Source organism: Mobula hypostoma, chromosome 2 (assembly GCF_963921235.1).
Source record: "Mobula hypostoma chromosome 2, sMobHyp1.1, whole genome shotgun sequence".
Classification (NCBI taxonomy): domain Eukaryota; kingdom Metazoa; phylum Chordata; class Chondrichthyes; order Myliobatiformes; family Myliobatidae; genus Mobula; species Mobula hypostoma.
Genome location: NC_086098.1, coordinates 236,328,074 through 236,348,555, shown reverse-complemented (window position 1 = coordinate 236,348,555; position 20,482 = coordinate 236,328,074). Strand labels below are relative to the sequence as shown.

General features: G+C 48.1%; 1 protein-coding gene across 2 annotated transcripts in view; it reads right to left on the bottom strand.

Moving 5' to 3' along the window:
• Nucleotides 1–855: 855 nt before the first annotated feature.
• isg20l2 (interferon stimulated exonuclease gene 20-like 2) overlaps nucleotides 856–20,482 on the bottom strand; it is a 25,009-nt gene continuing 5,382 nt past the window's right edge. Inside the window, exons 2-5 of one of the 2 annotated variants that reach the window (XM_063041664.1) lie at nucleotides 13,808–14,028; nucleotides 6,750–7,484; nucleotides 6,219–6,419; nucleotides 856–1,406 (exon numbers count right to left, since the gene is read on the bottom strand). In XM_063041664.1, the coding sequence (XP_062897734.1) occupies nucleotides 1,293–1,406; nucleotides 6,219–6,419; nucleotides 6,750–7,385 (951 nt within the window). In that variant the 5' untranslated portion in view covers nucleotides 7,386–7,484; nucleotides 13,808–14,028 and the 3' untranslated portion in view covers nucleotides 856–1,292. The remainder of the gene's footprint in view (nucleotides 1,407–6,218; nucleotides 6,420–6,749; nucleotides 7,485–13,807; nucleotides 14,029–20,482) is intronic. The other variant, XM_063041663.1, reaches the window with a different exon arrangement.

The window sequence follows — 20,482 nt, the reverse complement described above, 5'->3', positions numbered from 1 at the left end:
AGAGGTGAGAGGGGGATGTTGGAATTAAAGGAGATGCTAAGAGAGTTACGTACAGGATGATGGGAGGAGGTATGTACAGCTTGGTGGGAGGGAGAGGGTTGGGATGGTGAGGGGGGGAGGGTCAGGATGGTGGGAGTGGGGAGGGACGGGATGGTGGGAGGGGGAGGTTCAGGATGGTGGGAGGGTGGAGGACAGGATGGTGGGAGGGTGGAGGTTCAGGATGGTGGGAGTGGGGAGGGTCAGGATGGTGGGAGGGGGAGGACTAGATGGTGGGGGGAAGGGTCAGGATGGTGGGAGGGGAGGGACAGGATGGTGGGAGGGGGAGGGACAGGATGGTCGGGGGGAGGGACAGGATGGTGGGAGGGGGAGGGTCAGGATGGTGGGGGGAGGGACAGGATGGTGGGGGGGGGGAGAGGACAGGATGGTGGGAGATGGATTCCCTGGTGACGGAAGTCCCTCGGGAGCAACAGATATCAGATGCTACATCCGATGCAAGAATGCCAAGCTGCTGGGTTACTGACCGAGATAGCTCAATGGTTCCTACTAGAATAGGAATGACAATCCTATTTTTAGAAGAACTGTGTCAGCTTGATGACCCAGATTCAGAAAACCTGTCAGATCCTTTGGTCTTCTCCTCTTTGGCCAGACCCCGGCACAGCTTGTTCACCCACAAGCTCTCCACAACCCTCATCACAACCGTTGATCTGAGGGTCTCCCGGTTAGTACACCTTCCAAACCGTTCCCTCACCCCGAAACTCCACTCACCTCCCACACCCTGTGACAAACAGAGAGTGAGCTGTGCTGGGGGGAATCTCCATCACTTCCCAGCAACCACCTTGTTCCCAACCTACAGTCCCAGAGAAAAACACAGCAGGAACAACAGGGTTAAAAGCTTCTCTCTTCTTCTCGTTTCTGCAGATATATGGAAATACAAAAAAAATGGTGCAATCTGCCTTAAAAACGAGCAACTTCTCAAGCCTTAGAAGGGATTAAATCCCTTGAGAAAGGACACAGTGTGACAGGGTCAAACCTTTAAAATCGTTTTCTCTTTTCCGTGTTATTGTTAAATGAACCACACAATTTCAGTACTTGGTTACCGGTTGACCTCTGTAGTACAGATCGTCTTGAGTTGTCCAACTTTGTGAGATTTAGTCTTCGGAAAAGGGTCCCAAAGTTGCACCTCTAGCTCTGTCCACGTCTGGGGAGGTGGGGGAGGGTGGGGGGTGTGGTGAATACTGTCTTTCCCACAGGCAGGCAGCTGCTGCTCACCACACCCTCTCCCAAGACGCCAGCTATTTCTCCTCTGTCTGAGTGGCCCCCTCCGACTCCAGCTGAGCCTCAACCAGTTTGTACAGCTCCATCGTGGCACGAGCATCTTCCACAGAAGAGTGGCCCTTCTTGCCCACCTGAGACAGCACATAATCAAATTCATTATCATTAATATGCATTGTGAAACTTGTTGTTTTGCAACAGTACAGTGCAACACAAAATATAACAGAAATTATAATGTTATGTATTTAAAATTTAAAAAAATAAGGAAGTAGTGCAAAAATTAGTTAGTGTTCATGGTTTGGTTCATCGTCTGTTCAGAAATCAAATGGCAGAGGGGAAGAAATTGTTCCTAAAACACTGACCCTGGGTCTTCAGGGTCTTGCACCTCCTCCCTGATGGTAGTAATGAGAAGAGGGCATGTCCTAGGTGGTGGATGCCACCTTTTAGAGGCATCGCCATTTGAAGACGTCCTTGAAACTGGGGAAGTTAGTGCCCATTATAGTGCAGGCTGAGTTTACAACCCTCTGCAACTTTTTCTGATCCAGTGCAGGGATGAGAATGAATACTGTGGCTAAGAAACCACACCAGTGCCTACTTCCAAAGAAGGATAAGGAATCTCCGCATGTCCCCTTTCACCTTCACCAATTTTTGCCGATGCACAGTGGAAAGCATCCTATCCCGATACATCATGGCTTGGTACGGCAACTGATCTGTCTAAATCTGCAAGAGATGTGGACACAACTCAGCACAACATGGAGCCAGCCTTCCCTCTATGGACTCCGTCTATACTTCTCACTGCCTCAGGAATACAGCAAACATAAACAAAGACCTCCTTCACCCTGGTCATTCTCTCTTCTTGTCCCCCTTGCAATGGGCAGAAGATATAAAAGCTTGAAAACATGTACCACTGGGCTCAGAGGCACCTTCTGTTCTGCTGTTATCAGAATCTTAAATGGACACTATTTACAACAAAGATTGTACCTTGTCATGGTACTTGAACCTTATTGCCTACATACACTGACATTCCACGTAACACTCCATTCTGCATTCAGGGACTTGGGTATGGAATGATCTGTCTGGATGGTAAAAAAACAAAAATCTTTCTCTGTATCTCAGTACATTGGACAATAATTAACTATTAATTTCAACAAGCCACAGCGCATGGGATCCTGGGCTTCATGGGCAGGGACAAAGAGTACAACAGAAACAATAACCAGCTGGCTGGAAGGAACTCAGCAAGCCGAGCAGCATCTACAGGAGGTGGGGGAGTGGGGGTGAGGGGTGGGGAAGGAACCCTCTTTGCATTGAAACCTGCATCAGGGCTTCCCATCTTCCAGTTCAGATGCAAGAATGTCGTGTACACCTGTAACTCCTGCACTCAATATTCTGACTGATGAAGGCACCTTTACCATCACCCTGTGGACCTGTGTCATCACTTTCGGGGAATCTCGTACCTGTACCCTGGGTATCTCTGTTCTGGAACATTCCACAGGGCCCTACCATTTACTGCACAAATCCTGCCCTTGTTTCTTTTACCAAAATGCAGCACCTCGCATTTCTCTGAATTGGCCTACTGGCCCAGTTATAATCCTAGACAACTTTTGTTTTCCAGGCAGAGCATCAGAAACATACAACACAATATAAGCCCAATATGGTGCCAACTTTATTTTTATTTATTTAACGGTACACACTGAGTCTGGCCTCTCGAGCCAGTGATCCCTCAATCCTGATTAACCCCAACTTAATCACCGGACGATTTACAATGACCAATTAACCTACCTGGTACATCTCTGGACTGTGGGAGGAAACCGGAGTACCTGGGAAAACCCACAAATTCCACGGGGAGGACTTACCGAGATTCCTTCCAGAAGTGCCGGAATTGAACTCAACTCCGGAACACCCCGAGCTGCAACAGTGTTGCGTTAACCACTACGCTACCATGACACCCACCTTTGACCTACTTTAAGTCAATGTAACTCGTCCCTCCCGCATAGCCCTCCATTCTCCTATCATCCATGTGCCCATCTAAGAGTCTCTTAAATGTCCCCAATGTATTTGCCTCTACCACCACCCCTGGCAGAGAGTTCCACACACTTATCATTCTCTGTGTAAAAAACCAACCTCTGACATCCTCCAATCACTTTGAAGTTACGCCCCCTCATATCAGCCATTTCCGCCTTGGGGAAAGGTACTGGCTGTCCATTCTACATATGTCTTTTATCATCTTATACATTGTATCAAGTCACCTCTCATCTTTCTTTGCTCCAAAGGGAAAATTCCTAGTTCACTCAGCCTTTCACTAGACATGCCCTCTAAACCAGGCAGCATCCTGGTAGATTGCCTCTATACCCTCTCTAAGGCTTCCACCTCCTTCCTATAATGAGCCGAGCAGAATTGAGCACAAGTGTAGTCCGATCAGAGTTTTGTAGAGCTGCAACATTACCTCGTGGTTCTTGAACTCAATCTCATGACAAATGAAGGCCAAAACACCTTTTGCCTTCTTAACCAGCCTATCAACATTCAAGTCTCTCTGTACCCATTCCAGAGCCACCACACCAAGATATTCTGGGCAGAATTAAAAACAATACCTCAGCTCAATACTTTTAGACTGAGGCGGCTGTGGAGGCCAAGTCATTAGGTATAAAGACAGAGTTTGATAAATCACACACGTGAGATGCTGGAGGAACTCAGCAGGCCAGACTGCATCTACGGAAAAGAGTACAGTCAATCTTTTTAGGCCAGGGCACTTTCTGTGTCCTGATGAATGGTCTCAGCCCAATTTGTCAACTGTTTTCTCTTTTCCACAGATGCTGCCTGGCTTGCCGAGTTCTTCCAGCATTTTGTGTAGGTTGCTTTGAGTTTCCAGCATCTGCAGATATTATTCTGTTAGATGTTGATAGATTCGGCGGGGGGCAGGCACCCGGTGCTCGGCCGGGGGCTGTGGTCGAGTGGTCGGCGACTTGGGCCAGCTCCTCCACCAGGACTGAAAAAAACAAGACCTGACAAAGGGCGGATGAGTTCGTGAGCCAATGGCCATCTTCCGTGGAAGAGATTAAAGCCTCACCACATATCTACGAATCGTATGCTATGTACCTAGTTAGAAGAGACATGATGAACTTGGGCTCTGCACCGTGTGCCTGGACCTGCCCAAGGCCTCCGCCTAAGGAAGGGCCGAGCTCAAAGAAGCGGCCGCAGCTGGAGGCCGACACGGCCTCAGGCTCGAGTTCGGCAGGGGTGGCAGCAGGCGGTGCCAAGGCGGCCAGCGAGAATGAATTGGAGGAGAGGCTGTACTCGGTGCTGTCGCAAGATTGAAGAAGGTGGAGGTACATAGCTGCCAACCCCGGATTCGGGACGGCACCCACTGACTGAGATGTTGATAAATTCTTGATTGGTCAGGGCATGAAGGGATATGGGGAGAAGGCAGGAGACTGGGGCTGAGAGGGAGAATAGATCAACCATGATGAAATGGCGGAGCTGGGCCAAATGGCCTAATCCTGCTCCTGTTATCTCATGGTCTTATGGATTGTTGGGCACGTGGCCAAGAGGTTAAAGTGTTCGTCTGGTGATCTGAAGGTTGCTAGCTCGAGCCTCAGCTGTGGCAGCGTGTTTGTGTCCTTGAGCAAGGCACTTAACCACACATTGCTCTAGTGTCTGTGTGAGGAGTGGCGCCCCACACAGACTTCCAATCTGCACCTTGTCAGGCATGAAAATGCCCGACACAGGCCTCTCAAGGTCTGAGTTGACATTCCCTCCCCTCCTTATGGATTATCCTGAAGACCCAGAGGGGTCACAATGTGGAGAATGGAGGAAGGATAAACAAAAGAGATTCTGCAGGTGCTGGGTTCTTCAGACCAGATCATTCTTCCTCACATTGTCCTCTTCCCCCCCACCCCCAAATTTTTATTCTGGCTTCCTCCCCGTTCCTCTCCCATCCTGATGAAGGGTCTCAGCTTGAAATGTCAACTGTTTATTCCTTTATACAGATGCTGCCTGACCTGCTGGGTTCCGTTGGCATTTTGTGTTGGTTAATGGGGAAAGGGTGCTGTTGTTGTGAGAGGTGAGGGTCACTTTAATAGTAAGTGCTTGGCTATTTAAGGTAATGGTAGAGATGGGCTTCGGAATTCCCAAGGGTGGTGGTTGAAGCAAAATATCTGAATAATTTTAGAACAGAGATAGATTGATTCCAGACAAGTAAAATAGAGGTGGTAATGGGTTGGGCAGGGAGTGCAAAAGGTTACCAGAGGAGAGGAAAAAAGCAGCCACAAATTTATTACCTGGTGGACAGTCTTGTTCCTTTCATAAGTCTAATCCATAAGTATGCAAAGGTAACTTTTGTTTTAAATCACTTAATGCTAATGTTGAAATTAATCTTACACCAGTCAGTCATTCTTGGAAATTATGTATTTATAAATTCATACAGAGAATTTTTCCCAGTGCAGAAATGGCCAATACAAGGGGGCATAATTTTAAGGTGATTGCAGGCAAGTATAGGGGAGATATCAAAGGTAGATTTTTTTTTAACGCAGAGGGTGGTGGGTACATGGAATATCCCTAACAGGGGTGATGGTACAGGCAAATACATTAGGGACGTTTAAGACACTCTTGGTTAGGCACATGAATGAAAGAAAATTAGACAGCTATGTGGGAGGGAGGGGATAGATTGATCTTGAAGTAGGTTAAAAGGTCAGCACAACACCATGGGCTGAAGGGCCTGTACTGTGTTGTATGTTCTGTGTTTAGAAATGGTGTGACAGTATGAGGAGTTGGGGGCAAGCCACAATTTAATTTCCTCTGCCTCTGATTTGGTTGTGGCTCCAGGAGAGTGGCGGTGACGAGGCTGGACAGGTGATGGGAATCACATGGCCAATAAAGGTTGATGTGACCGGGAAACAGGGACAAAGGTGCAATAAATTGGGCGAGCTGGAGGGGCTTGACATTTGGTGTACCTGGATGTCCCGATGAAGCAGCTGCTTTGTGAGTTTCTTCAGTGACACAGATTCCTTCTCAGGGAAGCCAGCCTTTCGGTTCAGGAGGGGGATCTTTGAGGTGTCCCGGGTCAGCGACTGAGGGTGGAAGTAGTTGAGTGCCTTGAAGTCGTTGTGGACGGCGTGGCCGATGACAATCTTCCCATACAAGACCTTCAGTATCTGCCCAAGAAAAGGGGGTAGAAAATCACAGCTGGGGACAGTTTGTTCCACAACCACCCACCCACCCACCCTTTGGTATCGTCACGGCTTGGAACTGATCCCAGTGATCCTGGGAGGGTAGAGGGGGAGGTAGAGAAGAGGGAGAGCGTGGTAGAGGAGGAGAAGGAGGGGGAGGGATAGTGGGAGAGGAGTGGAGAGAGACAGGAGTGGATGGGGGGGTCAGGGGACAAAGCGGAGGGCAGGGTAACAAGTCTTTGGGGAGGAAGGAAAACCAGGTGGAGGAGGAAGGAGAATAGGTGAGGGTTGAGGGGGATGGAGCAGTTGCCTCACCTCTTTTTGTGCCAGTTTGAAGGGTGTGGCATTCTTCATGTGCTGTCGGCGGATGCCACTCCAGCGCGTGCGGTAGTCAGTGATGGGGTTGGGCGGGAGGATGTACTTGTCGTAGACTAGGTCCCCGTCATAACCGATCACGCTGCAGCGGGCCAGCTCACTCTTCTTCCCCCCCTGCCCCGTGCCCACCATCTCACAATCCAGGGCCACGCACTTGTAGGGCTTGGTGACGGATGAGGGGCAGGGTGCAGACAAGGAGGTGGTGGAGGAGGAGGAAAAGGAAGAGGAGGAGGAACCTTTGTTGTTGCCCCCTGAGTTACGCTGGAAAGGCGAGAGGCCACTCTGACACTCAGTGAGTAGCAGGTTCCTCTCCGAAGGGTGCGTGGGCTTCTGTCCTGGTGTAGGGGTTTTGAGGCAAGGTTGGGTAATGAGCTTTGGCTGGGGCCTGTGTCCCAGGCCGGAGGGAGTGACAGAGTTATGGCTGCTCACTGGCTTCACCTGCTTCCTGTGCAGGTATCCCTTCCTCTCCAGGTACGCCCTCCGCTGCAGGAAGCGCCGGTGTTTGAGGCTCTGTCCTGTGCGCTGCCTCGGGCCCGGCCCACGGGTGAAGTCCAGGTTCAGGATGACGTCCGACATGGTCCAGGGATCTGGCCGATGGGACAGCAACCGCCTCGTGAGGCTCGAGCTCCTTGGCAGACTCCCACCCTCATACAGCAATGCACACCATCTTGGTACCTGAGAGGGGCAGAACACAGGATGGCGAAAAAGAACCGGGCATTATCCCATGTATAGAACAGGACAGTGCAGAAATAGGCCCTTTAGCAATGTTTTAATGAAGCTAATGCCACACAATCCATTCTTCCTGCCAAAACTCGGTATCCCGACATCTCTGCCTGTTCACATGCCTATCAAAATGCCTCTTAAACATAAGACCATATGACATAGGAGCAGAATTAGGGCATTTGGCCCATCGAGTCTGCTCACCATTTTATCATGGCCGATTTATTTTCCCATTCTCCTGCCTTCTCCCCATAACTTTTGATGCCCTTACCAATCAAGAACCTATCAATTTCCGCTTTATATAGACCCAGTGAGTTGGACTCCACAGCCACCAGTGGCAATATATTCCACAGATTCACCAGTGTCTGGTTAAAGAAATTCCTCCTAATCTCCCTTCTAAATGGACGTTCCTTTATTCCGAGGCTGTGCTCTCTGGTCCTATGGTCACCCATTATAGGGAACATCCTCTCCACATCCACTCCCATCTAGGCCTTTCAATATTTGACAGGTTTCAATTAGATCCTCCTCCTCATTCTTCTAAACTCCAGCAAGTAGTGCCTGTCTTATAGTCAAAGCCCCTAGCTTGCTCTCATAGAACAGAACAGAACAGCAAACAGTCAACGTTTCAGGCTGATACCCTTCATCAGGACTCAGGGTCTCAGCCTGAAATGTCAACTGTTTATTCTCCTCCATAGATGCTGCCCCACCTGCTCAGTTCCTCCACCACTTTGTTTGCGTGTTGCTCAGGATTTCCAGCATCTGCAGAATCTTTTATTTCTATGATTCGCAGCACAAGTCCTTCAGCCTAAATGGGCCACGATAACCAAGATACTCATCCAAGCTAATTCTACTTGCCAGCATTTGGCCCAAAACCTTCTAAACATTTCCGATCAATGTACCTGTCCCACTGTCTTTTAAATGTTGTTATTGTACCTGTCTCACCACTTCCTCTGGGAGTTCATTTTACAAAAATACCACTCTTTGTGTAGCAATAATGCCCCAAAGTTCCTATCAAATCTCTCCTCGCCCACCTTAAACCTCCGCCTGCAAGTTCTTTAATTAATGACCCTGGGGAAAAGGCTGAGTGAATTCACCATATCTATGACCCTCATGATTTTAAACACCTCTCTAAGATCACCTCTCAGTTCCCTACACCCTAAGGGATAAAATCCTAGCCTGTTCAACCTCTCCCTATAACAAACAAGAGAAAACCCGCAGACGCTGGAAATCCAAGCAGCACACACAAAATGCCGGAGGAACTCAGCAGGACGGGCAGCATCTATGGAAAAATGTAAGTTGACATTTCGGGCGAAGACCCTTCGGCAGGACTGGAACTCAGCCCTTCAAATGCTGGCAACATCCTTGTAAATCCTACCTGCACTCTTTCAAGTTCAATAACCTGTTACTGATAACAGTGCAATCAAAACTGAACACAATACTCCAAATGTGACCCTGTACAACTGCACTGTGACCTCCCAACTTTTACAAGACCACAAGACATAGGACCTGAATTAGGCCACACGGTCCATCGGCCCTGCTCTTGCATTCCATCATGGCTGATTTATGCAACACACACAAAATGCTGGGGGGACTCAGCAGGCCAGGCAGGATCTATGGAGAAGAGTGAACAGTCGACTGTACTTTTCTCCTCCAGCTTTTTGTGTGTCTGCATCTGCAGATTTTCTCATGTATGTGAATGGCTGATTTACTATCCGCCTCAACCCAATTCTCTTGTCTTCTCTCCATAACCTCTGACACCCTGAGTAACCAAGAACCAATCAACCTCTGCTTTAAATATACTCAATGACTTGGCCTCCGCAGCTGTCCCGGGCAATGAATTCAACAGATTCACCAACCCTTCTAGCTAAAAAAAATTTACTCCTCATCTCTATTCTACATGACAACCCTCTACTCTGAGGCTATGTCCTCTGGTCCCAGACACCCGACCATATGAAACAACCTCTTTATATCCACTCTATCTGGACCTTTCAATATTCAATAGATTTCAATGAGATTCCCCCTTATTTTTCTGAACCCCATTAAGTACAGGCGCACAGCCATCAAATGCTCTTCATACATTAACCCTTTTATTCCTGGAATCATTCTCATGAAACTCCTCTGGACCATCTCCAATGTCAGCACTTCCTTTCTTCGATAAGGGGCCCAAAACAGCTCACAATACTCTGAGTGCACTCTAACCAATGTCCTATAAAGCCTCAGCTTTATATCCTTGCTCCTATATTTTAGCCCTCTCGAAATGAATGCTAACAGTGCATTTGCCTTCCTCATTACCGACTCAACCTGCAATTCAACCTTTAGGGAATCCTGCACAAGGACTCGCAGGTCCCATTGTGCCTCTAACATTTGAATTTTCTCCCCATGCAGAAAATAATCTATGCCTTTATCCTTCTACCAAAGTGTATGCTCATACACTTCACTGCACTATACTCCATCTGCCACTTCTTTGCCCATTCTCCCACACTATGTCCTTCTGCAGACACTCTGCTGCTTCAGTACTACCTGCCTCTCCACCTATCATCTGCAAACTTTGCCACAAAGCCATCAAATGCGTCATCCAAATCATTTACATATACATGAAAACTAGCAGCTCCAATACCGACCCCTGCGAAACACCACTATTCACTGGCAGCCAACCAGAAAGGGTCTACTTTTAAACCCTCTTTGCTTTCTGCCAATCAGCCAATGTTATGTTCTATCTATGCTAGTATAATTCCTGTAATACCACGGGCTCCTATCTTGATATGCAACCTCATGTGTGGCACATCGTCGAAGCCCTCTGAAAAACCAAGTAAACAAAATCCACTGTCCATCCCAACTGTTATTTCCTCAAAGAATTCCAACAGATCTGTCAGGCAAGATTTCCCCTGAAGGAAAGCATGCTTTGGGCTCTTTTCTCATGTGCTTCCAAGTACCCCGAAACCTCATCCTTAATAATGGACTCCAACATCTCCCAACTACTGAAGTTAGGCTAACTGGCATATAATGTGCTTTCTTCTGCCCCCCCGCCCCCCGCTTCTTAAAGAGTGCAGTGACATTAGCAATTTTCCAGACTTCCAGAACCATGCCAGACTCTAGTGATTCTTGAAAGATCTTTACTAATGCCTCGACAATGTCTTCAGCTGCCCCCCTCAGAACTCTGAGGTATAGTCCATCTGGTCCAGGGACTAATGGACCTTCAGATCATTCAGCTTCCCAAGCACCTTCTCCTTAATACACTCACGTTTGCCCTTTGTCATTCTTGAAACTGGCATACTGAAGACTAATGCAAAATATTTATTACATTTGCCCGCCATTTCTTTGTACCCCATTATTACCTCTCCAGTGCCATTTTCCATCGGTCCAATATCTACTCGTCTCTTTACTGTTTATATATCTGAACAAACTTTTAATATCCTCTTTGATATTATTGGCTAGTTTACCTTCATATTTCATCTTTTCTTATGGTTTGCTTTAGTTCTGGATTTTTAAAAGCTTCCCAGACTTTTAACTTACAACTATATTTGGCACTTTTGCTTTCTTGCTGGCTTTGACTTCTCTTAACAGCCATGGTTACCTCATCCTTCCTTTCAAATAGTTCTTCATATTTGGGATGTATCTATTCTCCACCTTCTGAATTGCCCCCAGAAACCCCAGACATTGCTGTTGTATCATCATTCCTGTTAGTGTCCCTTTCCAATCAACTTTGGACAGCTCTTCTCTCATGCCTCTGTAATTCCCTTTACGTCACTGTAATACTGATACATCTGACTTTATCTTCTCCCTTCAAATTGCAAGTGAATTCTATCATATTGTGATCACTGTCTTCCAATGGTTCCTGACGCCTTAAGCTCCCTAATCAAATCTGGTTCAATACACAACATCCAACTCAGAATTACCTTTCCACTAGTGGGCTCAACCACAAATGCTCTTAAAAGCCATCTTGAGGGCATTCTACAAAGTCCCTCGTGGGATCCAGCACCAACCTGATTTTCCCAATGTACCTGCATACTGAAATCCCCCATTATCATATGTCTGTTAAAATTACTGTTATATTATTATAACAGTACCCGCATACTGAAATTCTCCATGACTATAACATTATTATGTCTGTTATATTACTGTTATATTATTATAACATTTCATACCTTATAACATATACTATTATAACATTTCAATGTACCTGCATACCAAAGTCCCCCATGACTATTACAACATTTTCCCTCTTGCATGCCTTTTTCTATCTCCCATTGAAATTTATATCCTACATCCTGGCTACTGTTTGGAAGCCTGTAAATAACTCCAATCAGGGACGTTTTACCCTTGCAGTTTCTTAACTCTATGCACAAGTGTTCTATACCTTCCAATCCTGTGTCATCTCTTTCTGAGGATTTAATTTTTTTTTAAACCAACAGAACCCCCCACCCCCTCTGCCTGTCCTTTCAATACAAGGTATATCCTTGGATGTTAAGCTCCCAATTACGATCTTCTTTCAGTCATGACTCAGTGACCATACCAGCCAATCTCTAACTGCTCTACAAGGTCATATACCTTATTACGTACACTGTGTGCAGTGAAATATAACACCCTCAGTCCTGTATTGATCACCCTTTTTGATTTTGCCTGTATGTTACACTTCGCCTCATCCCAGTGACTGCAATTTTGCCCTATCCTTCCTCATAGCCTCACTACACACAATATTGACTTGTATACCAACTACCCCATCACTCTGGTTCCCATCCCCCTGCCAACTTAGTTTAAACCCTCCCCCCAACAGTTCTAGCATACCTGCCCACAAGGATATTGGTCCCCCTTTGGCTCAGGTGTAACTCATCCTTTTTGCAAAGGTCACACCTTCCCCAGAAGAGATCTCAATGAGTTCATCAGTACTATCATCCTATTTATAACTCAATGCCAGCATGTCCTAAGCTTTTTTCACTGCCTTATCACTCCATTCCCTGTATATTCATGTGCCTATCTAAGAGTCACTTAAACACCACTATCGTACTGACCTCCACCACCACTCCTCCCAGGACATTCCAGGCACCCACTGCTCCCTGTGGTTAAAAAAAACTTGCCCACCCATTTTCTTTGAACTTTCTCCTCTTACCTTAAATTCTTGCCCTCTGGTGTTAAAGATTTCAACCCTGGGAACCCAGCTGAACCTGCCTTTCATAATCTTATAAATATCATAGAGCCATGGTTCCTAAATTGTCATAGTAGTGGGAATAAGCCCCCACTACCTATAAAGTGCTCCAATTGGCATATGTCTCTAACAACCAAGTCCCACTCTCGGCCTTCACGTGTGGCTTAGCTACTAGGTCCTCGGAACTGTTTTACTGACGAGAAGGGGCAAAGGCGGACTACAGGCGCCTCAAAACCAGCTGCTTCGGGCAGGTGGGGCCTGCCTAGAAAAACTCTGATTTTAAACCTCCACTGCCTTGCGGCCATACCCACCCGTGGGAAAGGCTTCGGGAGTAAACCCTGAGGAAGAAGTCCTGAGCGGGAGTCTCTAAGGCAGTTTGATGTTGTTTACAACTTCACTCTGACAATCTCTGCGACAACATTGGTGCCAAGCTGTATCGGCGCTTGCCCTTCCCTTGGACTACATCAGCGACGTGGAGAGAGGGAACCCACTGCATGGGCAACAGCGGGTTCTTCAAATCTTCCTGCCCAGGCCTGCACCCTGGAGAGGACACAGTCCACCAGAGGGGCAAACCCATGATCCCCTGGGGTCGATGGCTGCCTACTATCACTACATTGAGTCATAGCATTACAGCACAGAAACAGGTCCTCCAGTCCATCCAGCTTTTCCCGAGCTGTTATTCTGCCTGGTCCCATCTGCACCTGCACCACAGCCCCTCCAACCCTCCCCATCCACGTACTTATCCAAACTTTTCCAAAATGTTGCAATCAAACTTGCATCCACCACTTCTACAGGCACCTCATTCCACCCTTGCACGATCCTGTGAAGAAGTTCCCACTCAGATTTCCCATCGATATTGCACCTTTCACCCTTAACCTATAGTTCTTGTCACACCCAACCTGTGGAAAAAGCCTGCTTGTATTTACCCTATCTACACCCTTCATTATTTTGTATACCTCTAACAAATCTCCCCTCAAACTCCTGCAGTCCAGGCAATCAAGTATTAACCTTTTCAATCTTCCCCTATAACTCAGGTCTTCACATCCCAGCAGCATCCTTGTAAACTTCCCTCAGGGACAATCTCCTCTCTTCCATCTCCTCACTCATACACATCACAATATTAAATGCAATTTACCAAAAAGGAGAGACACTGATGTTTTCTGTGCAAACATCTATCGTAACCTGTTCAAACTCAGGCTGCGGTTGTCCGGGCAGATGCCATCCTTTAGCAGAAACAGGTCTACTTGTGTCATGTCAGAATGACTCCTCTCCTTCCCTTCTTCACAAGCACTGCCCCGGCCCACAGTGAGTGCTCCTCTTAATATCAGGACGGGAATTCAACCTAGTCAGAAACATCTACACGGGGAGCAAACAGTTGAACGATGAATTTTACTCCATGTTTCCATGTACATGTGATATATAACTCTGAATCTGAAAGGCTAGGGACGGATTGATTCAAGAGGCAAAATGAGAAAAGCTGCCTACGTTCACCGTCAGCCTGCTGAGGAAGGTGGCCATACAGCTACAGATGTCAGGAGCCAGGGTGTGTACAGGGCAGCTGCACACTGAGTCAGGGGAGTTGTTGTCACCATTGTGACACACAGCCTGTAGGTGTGACCAGGGTACCTCAGCAGGGAGAGGCATTTGAACACACAGCTTCCACTCTGGAGTTAACCGTGATTTACGGTCATCTGAGTTTGTACATAAGGTTCAAAGCCTCAGCAAGAGTCTGGTACAGTTGAACCCTGAGCAGTGGCTGCTGTTTGGTGGCACCGAAATATGCGGCAACACCTCCAGGCTGCCCCCAGGTTGTGTTGGTTGTTAACGCAAACAACACATTTCACTGTGTGTTTCAATGTACGTGCGATAAATAAATATAAATCTATATCAACCACAGGATGTTCATGTTGTCACCACACAGACGGGCTTGGACCTGAAGCAGATGACAGGACTTTGAATATATGCAAGCGCTACTGAAATGCAAAAAACAGGGTAGCTACTCCGCAGACAGGAAGTTTTCACTGCAGGGTTAGAGATTCGGTGATGTTGAAGGAGAACTGTCTTCAGAGAGCAACCCTTTTGCTGTTCTACCAACTGTAGCCAGGGGATCTACCAAAGGTCTCTTCTAACACCACTCCTGCCACGTCCCCTCGATCCCTTACTGCTCCGAACTCTGTGTCTGACCTATGCTTGAGTCTGAAGACCCGATCTCAAACTCAGAACACAATCAGTCAGCACCCGCATCGTCCCTCATTCCTCCAGGAGTGATGTCTGAAGCCTCTAGTAGTCAGTCGGCCCTGGGTGCAGAGGGGTGATGACACCTGATTATTTATTTTTTTTCTTTTCAAGCCATTCCACTAGCAACCTCCGATCTAACCCCAGCCAAATCACAGGACAATTTAAGACGGGGATTCCTAACCCTTTTCTACAATGGACCAATACAATTAAGCAAGAAGTCCGTGGGGAGCCCCTGATTTAGAATGACCAATTAACCTAGTAACTGGTACATCTTTAGACTGTGGGAGGAAATCGGAGCACCTGGAGGAAGCCCACACATTCCACATACAAACTCCTTACAGAGAACGCTGGGACTGATCCTTCACAGCTTTCCCTGGTGGAGAATCCCAAAGACTCACCGCCATCCCATCTCCTCATCTCTAACTAAACAGCCTACCCCAGACACTGATACCGTACACGTGGGGCTGGAATCATCTATGGAGCCTTCTACGAACTTGCACATTGTAGTGAGGTCACCGCTCCCGAACAGGGGCATGAGTTCCTGCAACCCGTTTGGTGAATCCTGCAGCTCACTCGTCTGTTTGTAGGGACTGTGCACCATTTCTGCTTTCCTAAAGCCTATGTATTTGCAGCAAGGCACCCTTCCTCTGCACTCCCATCAGAGTCACAAAGCAGAGAAATGGGCCCTTCGACCCAGCTCAGCCACGCTGACCAAGATCCCCATCCGAGCTAGTCCCAGTTGCCTGCGTTCATCCTTCTAAACCTTTCCACTTGTGTACCTGTGCAAGTGTCTTTTAAATCACTTCCCATCTCCCTGCCACTCCTGCACGCTGGCTTTCAGAGGCTGGTGTGCACTACATTCACTGTCATCAACACTTCCCAATCACATACAAAAGGACATATACAGTCATTTACGGTTTTTAATTATGTATAGCTAGAAAATAAATTTCATGACATATGCCAGTGATAGTAAACTTGATTCTGATTAGACAACTTTTGGGGGTGGGAGGGGCAGTTAATGTGACACTATTACAGCATTATAGCAACATGGGTTCAATTCCTGCCACTGACAATAAGGAGTCTGTATGTTCTCCCATTATGGATTTCCTCTGGTTTTCTCCCACATTACAAATACGTACAAAGTTAGTAAGTTAACTGGTCACATGGATGCAATTGGAGTCACTGTTCTGGAACAGCTTGCTACCACACTGTATCTCATTGTGTGTTCTATCATATGATGTGGGCGATCATGCTCTTCCATCTGACTTTAATCTGAGAAGTTCTAATAAGTTCTTCAGAACGTCTCACTGTCCAACCCTTGATGTAACTCATGTCATGTGTGCTATTGACGGCAACCTCTTCTTCCATTAATTTTTCCCGTTATTGCGAGACGCTCAAGTTTCCCTTTTCTCAGTACGAGTCCCAGAAATTCCAGCTGCCGTTTCCTGATTGATGATATCAGCTCTCTTCTTATTCCAGCTTTTCATAATTCCTCATTTGTTACTCTGTCCTTCCACGATATTTTCATTTTTCTTCTCAAAAAACACATTTTCTGCAGCTTTGAGTCTCCCCTTATTTGGCTTTGATATTGGTCAACATTGGCTTCCACATGTTAGTCAGGAATAAATGTAGCACCACAACACTCTGAGTTTTGTACCCACAGAAACTGTTACTCTTTGGCATGATGCTCAAATGTTTCAACATGCATTTAACAATCCCAATCCTCCTTCTAATTTCAACATCAGCCCTACCGTCAGATGTTATTGTGCCCCTAAGAATTTGAAACTCTATGTTTGTTTGGTAATTTTGTTGCCCATTTTCAGTTCGCATTTCTGTATTTCTTTGCTCTCTTTGCTCTTCCTTTGACAATTTTATCGAGTATTTCCTGGTGCTTCTCTTTAGATGTAGCTATCACCACCCGTGTCGTCTGCGTATCGTAGGCTGTTCAAATTGTATTCACCAATTATCATGCCTGGAATGCTGCTAATTTCTCTTGGATTCTTCTCACTATAAAGGTTGAACAGGCTGGGTGAGAGAACACAATCCTGTCTGACACCACTCTTAATCTGGACTAAATCACTTCGTCTTATTTTCAACTCACATTCCCGCTCTTTATTCCCAATACAAATTTCTGATGATTCTGATATATTTCCCATCAGTGTCCAAATGCTGAGGGGTTTTTATAAGCTCTTCATGTCTCAGCTTCGGTATAATCGTTGAAACATAGGTATAGGTCTTTTTGGACTACGAATGACTGTGGAGGCCAAGTCACTGATTATATATAAAGTGGAGGTTGATGGGTTCTTGGTTAATCAGGGCATCAAAGCTACAGGGGGAAGGCCGAAGAACTGGGTTAAGGGGGATAATGAGTCAGCCATGAGGGGAGGAGCTAGAAAAGATGGCACCAGAGCTTTTTGCAGACCTAGGCAGCTTCTTCCAGTTCATCCGTGAAAGATCGTGAACACATCACACAAACCAATCTTCTGTCCTTGGACTCACTTTACATCGCACGCTGTTGGAGCAGTGCTGCCAGGATAATTAAGGACACGACCCACCCAGCCAACACACTTTTCGTCCCTCTTCCCTCCGGGAGAAGGCTCAGGAGCTTGAAGACTCATACGGCCAGATTTGGGAACAGCTTCTTTCCAACTGTGATAAGACTGCTGAATGGATCTTCACCTGGATCTGGGCCGTACCCTCCGAATATCTGGACTTGCCTCTCGGTTTTTTTGCACTACCTTACGTTCCCTTTTCTATTTATGATTTATAATTTAAATTTTTAATATTTACTATCGATTTGTACTCCAGGGAGCACAAAGCGCAGAATCAAATGTCGCTGTGATGATTGTACGCTCTAGCATCAATTGTTTAGTGACAATAAAGTAAAGTTAACTGCTTTCTTCTTCTTTTCCTTCTTTTCTCATGTCTCTTTTCAAGGTGGCTGGAGTCCTGTCGGAGTCTGTGACCTACAGCTGCACTCAAACAACAGTTTTCTGCAGGCGGTGGATTCTTATTCTTGGATTCACTGTGCGACCCGGCATTTCGATATCTCCAGGTGTTGTCTGGAAGACATGCACCTACAGGGTACAGCCCCATGGACGATGCGGTCCCTCACTGATGTCACCAACTGAAGCGTGGTGGGAGATTAAAACATCGAGACAGCAGGTGGTGTGCAGTGCCGTCAGGAGGCCTCAGCACACGAGCAATCTTTCTCTCTTTCTGTAGGTCTTTGAGTCGGGGAACTCGGACAAGTGGCACGGCAGATGGTAACATCAAAACAGCGAGCTGCTGGTTTGTTCCATTTGTTTCAGGAGCGACCTCTTTCTCCCTCCCTTGCTAGTGAGAGAGAGGGAGCATCTCTGAGATGTCGAAGTGTTGGGATGGTCAGTAGTTTCTGATGGACTCGATGGTTTCTTTGGTGATTGCATGGTGAGTGGTGAGGGAGTCGGTGCTTTCGCTGGAGCAAGTGGGGGAGGGAAGGGTTAATGCTTTCGCTGATGCTTGTGCTCGGGATGGGGAGGGTGGGCTTTGGGGTTCTAACATTCATCATTCATTTTTTGGGGTTTCTTTCTGTTTCTCAGATGTCTGTGAAGAGTAAGAATGTCAGATTGTATGTTGTATACATTCTCTGAGATTAAATGGAACCATTTGAACCGCTTGATGGAATGGCAGAGCAGACTCAAAGGGACAAATGGCCTAATTCTGCTCCTATGTCTTATAGACGACTGACATTTTGGATGATGAATGGTCCCGATCCAGTGACTCTACTCAAAACATTGACTGTCCATTTCCATCCACAGATGCTGCCTGACCAGCTGAGTTCCCCGAGCTCTTTGGACATTTTACCTACTTGTGTTCTGTCTCGCAAGTCTCCACCCTCCCGATTTGAGTTACTCTAACCTGTACCCTCCAAGAAGGTCCATAACCTCGTCGTGGATTGGAAGCTTGCAAGCCTCAATGACCTGGAGAACTATGTTGGCTGGAGTCAGGGCTTTATGCTTTGCCACGTCAAGCAGGTCAAAGGACAAAGGCCAGCTAAGGGTGGTGCACTGGTCCTCCAGGTTTGGGTGTTCAGCTCAGGGCTAATAACGCTGACTAGTAAAACAAAATAGTTACACAAACAGCAATGAAGAATCCTTTGAGATCTGAGTTTGATGGTATTCCTTAGTCTCCACCGGGACTTTCGCAGCTGACAGAAATGAAAACCAAGAGGAAACTACTGGCACAATGAAGGAAGTCCTGAACACCGTCAAGATGGAGGACCCTCATTACTACCCTAAATAAGCAGCAGCATAATGGGCACAATGCCAATAATGAGCTCCTCAATTGCCAATGGTAGCCCAGAACAGAGGATGTTCACCTCCTCACCTGCGTGGGACTTTATTAAAAGCCTTCTGAAAATCCAAATGCAACTCACTCACTAATTCCACCTGATCTACTCAACTAACTCATTCTCAAACTGTTTCCCAGCAGTTCCCTGCCAACCAGCACCACACTAACAACTCCTTTCCACCCCCAGTGCAGTAACATTGTTCAGAGGTCCTGGCCCCATCTCTACAGGTCCGGCTGGGAGTGAGTGAATGAGTGAGAGTGTGAGTGAGAATGTGTGTGTGAGAGAGAGAGAGAGAGAGAGGAAGGAGGAGAGAGGGAGAGAGAGGAGGGGGGAGACAGGGGGAGAGAGGGGGGAAGGGGGAGGGGGAGAGGGGAGGGGGAGAGGGGAGGGGAGAGGGGAGGGGGAGAGGGGAGGGAGGGGGAGAGGGGAGGGAGGGAGGGGGAGAGGGGAGGGAGGGAGGGGGAGAGGGGAGGGAGGGAGGGAGGGAGGGGGAGAGGGGAGGGAGGGAGGGAGGGGGAGAGAGGGGGAGGGAGGGAGGGAGAGAGGGGGAGGGAGGGAGGGAGAGAGGGGGAGGGAGGGAGGGAGAGAGGGGGAGGGAGGGAGGGAGAGAGGGGGAGGGAGGGAGGGGGAGAGGGGGAGGGAGGGAGGGAGAGAGGGGGAGGGAGGGAGAGAGGGAGGGGGAGAGGGGGAGAGGGGGAGGGAGGGAGGGGGAGAGGGGGAGGGAGGGAGGGAGGGAGGGGGGGGAGAGGGGGAGGGAGGGAGGGGGGGGAGAGGGGGAGGGAGGGAGGGGGAGAGGGGGAGGGAGGGAGGGAGGGGGAGAGGGGGAGGGAGGGAGGGAGGGGGAGAGGGGGAGGGAGGGAGGGGGAGAGGGAGAGGGAGGGAGGGGGAGAGGGGGAGGGAGGGAGGGAGGGAGGGGGGAGAGGGGGAGGGAGGGAGGGGGGGAGGGGGAGGGAGGGAGGGGGGGAGAGGGGGAGGGAGGGAGGGGAGAGGGGGGGGAGGGGGGGAGAGGGGGAGGGAGGGAGGGAGGGGAGAGGGGGAGGGAGGGAGGGAGGGGGAGAGGGGAGGGAGGGAGGGGGAGAGGGAGAGGGAGGGAGGGGGAGAGGGAGAGGGAGGGAGGGGGAGAGGGAGAGGGAGAGGGAGGGAGGGGGAGAGGGAGAGGGAGGGAAGGGGAGAGGGAGAGGGAGAGGGAGGGAAGGGGAGAGGGAGAGGGAGGGAAGGGGAGAGGGAGAGGGAGGGAAG